Source organism: Sapajus apella, unplaced genomic scaffold (genome assembly GCF_009761245.1).
Source record: "Sapajus apella isolate SASKATOON/1434 unplaced genomic scaffold, GSC_monkey_1.0 scaffold2, whole genome shotgun sequence".
NCBI lineage: Eukaryota > Metazoa > Chordata > Mammalia > Primates > Cebidae > Sapajus > Sapajus apella.
Window position 1 is genome coordinate 80,304,010 of NW_022436942.1, and position 8,074 is coordinate 80,312,083.

Here is an 8,074-nt window from a genome sequence, read left to right on the forward strand (position 1 = left end):
TCTCTATCAAAAATGGAGGTGGAAAGTGGAAAAGAAAAGGTCTGGAGAAGGCTATTTTTTTTTTTTTAAGAAAAGTGGGAAAGTGCATATTTGAAGAGAGTATTTATTAACCCTTTATCTGTGAAGCTTATCTATGTCTGAATCAAACAGCCCACTTGACTCATTTGTGGTACTGCCTGGCCCTGATGGGGCTTTTGAGTTCATAGTCACTACTGTGATGGACACAGTAAAAAAGGGATTTGGGGGCCTCCAGGAAGGCTTCCTGGAGGAGTTGCTCTCTTGACCTGGTATTAGAAAGGAGGCAGGCTGGCTGGGCATAGTGGCTCATGCGTGTAATTCCAACACTTTGGGAGGCCAAGGTGGGTGAATCGCTTGAGCTCAGGAGTTCAAGACCAGCCTGAGCAGCAAGGCGAAACCTTTTCTCTACAAAAAATTTAAAAATTATCTGGGTGTGATGGTGCATGCCTGTGGTCCCAGCTACTTGGGAGGCTGAGGCAAGAGGATCACTTGAGCTCAGGAGTTCGAGATTAGTCTGGGCAACATGGCAAAATCCCGTCTCTACAAAAAACACAAAAGTTGGTGGGGCTTGGGGGCATGCTCCTGTAGTCCCAGCCGCTCGGGAGGCTGAGGTGGGAGGATCGCTTGAGCCTGGGAGGTGGAGGTTGCAGCGAGCATGATTGTGCGTCTGCACTCCAGCCAGGGTGACAGAGCAAGACCGCATCAAAGAAAAAAAAAGGAAGAAGGGAAGAAAGTGTGGTGTGGCAGGACCACAGAGCTCAAAACGGAATGTGGGAAAGAAAGCTGGAAACATAGGAATTTGGAAAGCCTCCCTCGCTCAATGGGGTGAGCAAGTGGCTCTTCAAGTATGCTGGAGAGACCAGGTGAGGTGGCTCACACCTGTAATCCCAGCACTCTGGGAGGCCCAGGCAGGCGGATCACCTGGTGTTAGGAGTTTGAGACCAGGCTGGCCAACGTGGTGAAACTCCATTGCTACTAAAAATACAAAAAAATATCTAGGCATGGTGATGCATGCCTGTAATCCCAGCCACTTGGGAGGCTGAGACAGGAGAACTGCCTGAACCTGGTAGACGGAGATTGCAGGTTCATGCCATTCTCCGTAGCAGCTCTAATACTTCCCGTTCAAGTCTGTGACTGTGCCATCATTTATTTGAACAGCCCCTTAGTGATGGTCGCTTAGGTGTTCCCGTCTTCCATTTTGTACATGCGGTCCTGCAGGGCGTCTGGTACCCTCGTCTCTCTGCATCTTTGCCCAGATGCAGGTGGCTCTGCAGGCTGCGTCTCTGGAAGTGGAACTGTTTAATCAGAGGCTGCACACACTCAGAATGGCCTAGGTTCTGCCTAACTTTCCTCCCAAGAAGTCGTGGGTAGAAAGACACCACTGGCGCTGGGGTTCTCAGGCTCGGCACCCCTGGCATTTGGGGCCGGATCATTCTTTTTTTTTATTGTGTTTTTGAGACAGAGTCTCATTCTGTCGCCTAGCCCGGAGTGGTGCAGTGGTGCAATCTGGGCTCACTGCAACTTCCACCTCCCGGCTTCAAGCAATTCTCCTGCCTCAGCCTCCTGAGTAGTTGGCCCTACAGACATGCACCACCACACCTGGCTAATTTTTGTATTTTTAGTAGAGACAGGGTTTCACCATGTTGCCGAGGCTGGTCTCGAACTCCTGACCTCAGGTGATCCACCCACCTCAGCCTCCCAAAGTGCTGGCATGACAGGCATGAGCCACTGCGTCCAGTCTCGGATCATTCTTTATTGAGGGGGCCATCCTGTGCATTGTGGGACATTGAGCAGTTTCCACCAAATGTTTCCATTTGTTAACCCATGTCCCCAGGGTGGGGGGGTAAAATCACGCCCTGCTGAGACCTAGTGCCCTAGTGCCTTTGCCATAACCTTCGCCAGGTACAGTATGTGCCATCCCCCTCATCCCCTCTCCTGGCCCCCTCGATCTCAGCATTGCCCACCAGGCTTCCCTGGCAGATGGTTCTGCAGGTAGAAGGCAGAGGGGGTGGGATGGGGGCTGTGGTCACATCCTGGTAGGCACTCACCAGCTGTGAGATCTTGGGCAGGCAACGTCACCTCCACACACCCTCCTACTTCCTTGTTTGTAAAATGGGACGACCAGGGTCAGGAGGCCAAGGTGGGAGGATCACTTGAGCCTGGGAGGTGGAGACTTCAGTGAGCCATGATCGTGCCACTGCACTCCAGCCTGGGCGACAGAGTGAGTCCCTGTCTCAAAAGAAAATAAAATGGGATGAATAGAAGCTGCCTCCCTCGCCGGGAGTGAAGGGGTGAGAATGCCAGCAAAGTGCTCAGCCCGGAGCTAGAGCTTAGGAGGAGGATCTGGGAGCCTCCGGGTTGCCTCGTCCACCCTTCCATCAGGGGAGCGATTGCAGGGGTGCCAAGGACAGACATGGGCTTCGTCTGCAGCCACGTTTCTGCTTCTTTCCCGTCCTGGTTTCTTTCTGGCCGTGGCCTTGTTTCTCCCATGTTTGGCGGCTGTGTCTCCTTTGCTCTAGAAGACCGATTGGAGCTCCGCAGCAGGAATTCAGTTTTGAGTTAGCGTGTCCAGTTGGTTGCTACCTTCTCGCCGCCACCACCAGACGCTAAATTGGCAGGATCCAGGTGGGGGCCATACCAGGGTCCTCTCTGGCCACCCCAGGCCCCTGGGCCTGCAGGGTTGCCCTGCACTGCTCAGCCAGGACCCACCTGCCCGCTGCCTGAGCCGCCCGTGGGAAGGGCACTGGGACAGACCCGTGTGGCCTTCCCAGGTGGGTGCGCACTGCCTGCCTGGATGGGGTGGAGGGGGGGTCGGCCACCAGCTGTTGACTTTGCTTTGAACTTGTTTACTGCTGTGTGAGTTCAGGGAATGACATAATTTCTGTCCAAGCTCCCTGGACTAAATTTAGGCCCCAGGAAAAGAATTTCCCCTGGGTGAGTTCCAGTACTGCGGTGCTCAGAGAATCGGCTGCTGCCCTGAGCCCTTGAATGCACTGTGGGTTCCAGTACCAGTTCCCACCAAGCTCCGGGGCCTGGCTCTCAGCGGAGGCTCTGCCAGGCACCTCTCTCCCAGCATGGGTCAGTGTGAGTCTCTGGGTGACTGGGCACCTTCGTGGTTTCTAAGCCTCATCCGGGGCCGCCACCTGCCCCGCCACTCTGCAGAGCCTGCTGTGCCGGACAGAAAAGGGGCTGTGGTGAGAGATGCAAAGCCACAGATGGGCAACTTTTCTAGGTCAGTAAGAACTTCAAATGTTTATGTTAAAGCAAACATGTATTATGAAAGAGAGTATAGCATTAATATGATTTCTTTTCTTTGAGATGTTAAGTCTCCCTCTGTTACCCAGGCTAGAGGGCAGTGGCGATTTTCAGCTCAGTGCAGCCTCTGCCTCCTGGGTTCACATGATTCTCCTGCTTCAGCCACCTGAGTAGCTGAGATTACAGGCACCTGCCACCATGCCTGGCGAATTTTTGTATTTTTAGTAGAGATGGGTTTTTGTTGGCCAGGCTGGTCTCGAACTCGTGACCTCAAGTGATCTGCCTGCCTTGTCCTGTCAAAGTGCTGGGATGACAGGCATAAACCACCACACCTGGCCTCTCTCTCTTTTTTATTTTCCGAGACAGAGTCTCGCTCTGTCTCTCAGGCTAGAGTGCAATGGCACGATCTCAGCTCACTGCAACCTCCGCCTCTCGGGTTCAAGCCATTCTCCTGCCTCAACCTCCTGAGTAGCTGGGATTACAACAGGCGTGTGTCACCACACCCAGCTAATTTTTGTGTTTTTAGTAGAGATGGGTTTCACCATGTTTGTTAGACTGGCCTCGAACTTCTGACCTTTTGATTCGCCCACCTTGGTCTCCCAAAGTGCTGGGATTACAGGCATCAGCCACCGTGCCTGGCCTGACCCCTCTCTTTAAAAATAAATAAATAAATAAACTAGAAATGGGATTTCACTATATTTCCCAGGCTGGTCACAAACTCCTGAGCTCAAGCGATCTTCCCACCTTGGCTTTCCAAAGTGTTGTTATTAACAGGTGTGAGCTATTACACCTAGCCATTTTTTTTTTTTAATTGAGAGGACATTCACATGAAATTAACCATGGTAAATGAATAATTCACTGAGAGTACACTCACAAGGCTGTGCAACCACCACTTCTGTCTGGTTCCAAAACATTTTAATCACCCCAAAAAGAAACTTTGCAGCCACCAGCAGTCATTCTTCACTTCTCCCTTCCAGCAACACTGGGTCCCCACTCTGGGCAACCAGTAAACTTTCTGTCTCCATGGATTTGCCTATTCTGGACTTTTTTTTTTTAGACCGAATCCTGCTCTGTTGCCAGGCTGAAGTACAGTGGTACAGTCTCGGCTCACAGCAGTCTCTGACTCCCAGGTTCAAGCAATTCGCCTGCCTGAGCTTCCCGAGTTGCTGGGACTACAGGCGCGCACCACCACGCCCAGCTAATTTTTGTATTTTTAGTAGAAACAGGGTTTCACCATATTGGCCAGAATGGTCTCGATCTGTTGACCTTGTAATCTGCCCGCCTCGGCCTCCCAAAGTGCTGGGATTAGAGGTGTGTGGACTTTTCATATAAATGGAATCATATACTCTGTGGCCTTTTGTGTCTGACTTCTCACTCAGCATGATGTTTTCATTTTTGTTGCTTTGGTTTTGGCGTTTTTGAGAGAGTCTCACTGTGTCACCCAGGCTGGAGTTCAGTGGCACGATCTCATCGCACTGCAACCTCTGCTTCCTGGGTTCGTGCGATTTCCTTCCTCAGCTTCCTGAGTAGCTGGGACTATATAGAGCCAGCCACCATGCCTGGCTCATTTTTGTAATTTTTTAGTAGAGACGAGTTTTGGCCATGTTGGCCAGGATTTTCTCAAACTCCTGACCTCAGGTGATCCACTCACCTTGGCCTCCCAAAGTGCTGGGATTACAAGTGTGAGCTACCATGCCCGGACTGTTTTTGGTTTTGGTTTTGGTTTTGGTTTTGAGACAAAGTCTTACTCTGTCGCCCAGGCTATAGTGCACTGGCACAATCTCGGCTCACTGCAACCTCCGCTTCTCGGGTTCAAACGATTCTCCTGCCTCAGCCTCTGAATAACTGGGATTACAGGCAAGCACCACCACGCCTGTCTAATTATTGTATTTTTAGTAGAGACGGGACGGGTTTTCACCATGTTTGCCAGGCTGGTCTTGAACTCCTGACCTCAAGTGATCTGCCTGCCTTGGCCTTCCTCAGTGCTGGGTTTTCAGGCGTGAGCCGCCATGCCCAGCCAGGGCTCCTAGTCTGAGAAGTGATAGTGTCACCCTGCTCAGCCTTGCTGGAAGGGAGGGCCTTGCGATTCCACTCCCCGCTCTCTGTGCCCTGGCCCGTCCCAGGCCCTGCACTGTTTCCCCTTGTTCCCATGTTGCCTGCTTGCTTTTAAACTTCAGTGTGGGTTATTTTCCTCTTTGTTATTCCTCTGCCTCAGAAACCCCAGCAAGGAAGTCTTGGTTGCACAGGCATTAGGATTAGCTTAGTGTGCCTTTTTTTTTGAGAGGAGTCTTGCCCAGTTACCAGGCTGGAGTGCAGTGGTGATCTCAGCTCACTGCAACCTTTGCCTCTGGGGTTCAGGCATTTCTCCTGCCTCAGCCTCCCGAATAGCTGGGATTACAGGTGCGCACCACCACGCCCAGCTAATTTTTGTATTTGTAGTAGAGACAGGGTTTCACCATGTTGGCCAGGGTGGTCTCAATCTCTTGACCTCGCAATCCGCCCACCTCAGCCTCCCAAAGTGCTAGATTACAGGAGTGAGCCACTGCACCCGACCAGCGTAGTGTGCTTTTTGACATCAGGGTAAGGTAGTGTTGGAGTCTTGGGTGGGATTTTTGCTGCCCCCTTCACAAGTGTCTGGCCTGGTGCCCGGTAAGCTTTAGGAAAAAGCTTTAGCTTTTCTGCCTCCTCCCAAGCTGCACCTCCCCCCGGCCCCATCCAGCCTGCCCCTTCCTTCTGCTGAAGAAACGTGGGATGGAGCAGCAGGAAGACTGAGGCATCAGGAATCACCTGAATAACTGGGTTTATTCAACAGGCAATTGCCTGATGGAATGGTGTGCAGCCATCTTGTAAGCACTGATATTTAAAGAATCTTTAAAGACACGAAAAACTCCTCCGAAATACCATGTGATCCCCATTTGGGAAAAGGAGAAAAATTGTATGCATGTAGGGAGAAAAAACTGCAAAGATGGGAATAAATCCTCTAAAGCATTAGTGGGGTGGTCCCTGAGTGGTGACAGGTGATTTTTAACTTTTTTTCTTTCTGTACTTTTCTGTTTCCTGCAATGATCAGTCATTGCTCTGGCAATCGAAAAAATACCTATATTATTAAGAGAGATGTTTACAAAAGGTCAGTTACCTCTGATGTTCCCCAGGAGGAGATGGCAGGCTCTTTAAAGGAGGAGGATGAAGCCACCTTGGCTTCGGGAGAGAGGAATTGACAGCCATGATTGTTGGTGCGCACTGCGGCCACCAGGGGGTGCTGGGTGCACGCAGCATGGAGACTGCAGCCTCCTCCGCTCGCCTCCCAGGGCCCCTGGCAGCTAAGTGTGCAAGAGAGGGTTGCAGACCCCAGGGCCTGGGTGTGGCCTGGCTGCTGGAAACGGCGCCACCGAAAAATCAGCAAGAGACTCCCCAGGCCCCCAGCTCATTGTAGCCTTCAAAGAACACTGGCCCCAAAACTGCCCGGTTCAAGGTATTTTTAGTATTTGGCCTGTCTGGCCCCGCCTCTGACGTGTTTGAAAACCGCTCCTGTCATCTTGCTCTTCCCGCAGATGCTTCTGATGAGCAGAACTCACAGTCCTTGATGGAACATTCGATGAACAGCTCAGAGAAAGTAGACCGGCAGCAGTCTGGAGACACGGGTCTGGCCACAGAGACGTCTGCAATCTCTCAGGTACCTCGCTCGAGGTCTCAGAGGGGCAGCCAGATCGGCCGTGAGCCCATTGGGTTGTTGGGGGTACGTTGAAAGGCGTTTCGTTGTTGTGTTTTGTTGTTTTGTCGTTGGACTGTTGAAACTGTCATTTGTCCACTGGGTGATGTCCATGAACACAGTCCTGTGCCCTGCCCTGGGCCCCGGGGCCAAGGGATAATGAGCCTTGTGGCCTCTGCCCTCAAGGAGCCTCTGGGTTGGAGGAGGAGGAAGGACCTTGAACCCAGCCTCAGCTTCCGTGTTTTGTCTGTTGGGGCTCACAAGCATTGCCTCATCTCAGTGACCCCCAAATTGGCAAGCTTTAGAGTTGAGAAGACAAGACTTTGGAAACCTAAGTGGGGGGCATCCTGTGGAATGGTGCCGCTGACCCCACTGGCACGGCGTGGGCCCCTCTCCAGGTCAGAACTGTGCTGGAATCTGGTCTGAATGAGTCAGCGCAGGTGCAGTGGGCTCGGTGGTAAAGAGCAAGCCTCCCAGAGTCGGGCCCAAGTTTGAATCCCAGCTCCCAAAATGGGATCACAGAACTGTCTTGGGGCCACTGTGAGGATTCGATGGGAGAACGTGGGTAAATACTTAGCATGGAGCAGACACAGAAGATATCGAAGCGTCATTGGCCACAACCACCATTAGGATTTTTCACTGTAAACCCTCTAGACTCAGCTGGGTGTGGTGGCTCACACCTGTAATTCCAGCACTTTGGGTGGCCAAGGCGGGCAGATCACCTGAAGTCAGGAGTTTGAGACCAGGCTGGCCAACATGGTGAAACCCTGTCTCTGTTAAAAATACAAAATTAGGCCGGGCGCGGTGGCTCATGCCTGTAATCCCAGCACTTTGGGAGGCCAAGGCGGGTGGATCACGAGGTCAAGAGATGGAGACCATCCCAGTCAACATGGTAAAACCCCGTCTCTACTAAAAATACAAAAAATTAGCTGGGCATGGTGGCGCGTGCCTGTAATCCCAGCTACTCAGGAGGCTGAGGCAGGAGAATTGCCTGAACCCAGGAGGCAGAGGTTGCAGTGAGCCGAGATCGCGCCATTGCACTCCAGCCTGGGTAACAAGAGCGAAACTCCGTCTCAAAAAAAAAAAAAAAAA

At 52.0% G+C, this 8,074-nt stretch overlaps 1 protein-coding gene across 2 annotated transcripts in view; it reads left to right on the forward strand.

Moving 5' to 3' along the window:
• The window catches only part of BCL7A (BAF chromatin remodeling complex subunit BCL7A), a 37,966-nt gene that overhangs the window by 23,435 nt on the left and 6,457 nt on the right, over positions 1-8,074 (forward strand). The window contains exon 5 of one of the 2 annotated variants that reach the window (XM_032242489.1): positions 6,825-7,009. In XM_032242489.1, the coding sequence (XP_032098380.1) occupies positions 6,825-7,009 (185 nt within the window). The remainder of the gene's footprint in view (positions 1-6,824; positions 7,010-8,074) is intronic. The other variant, XM_032242495.1, reaches the window with a different exon arrangement.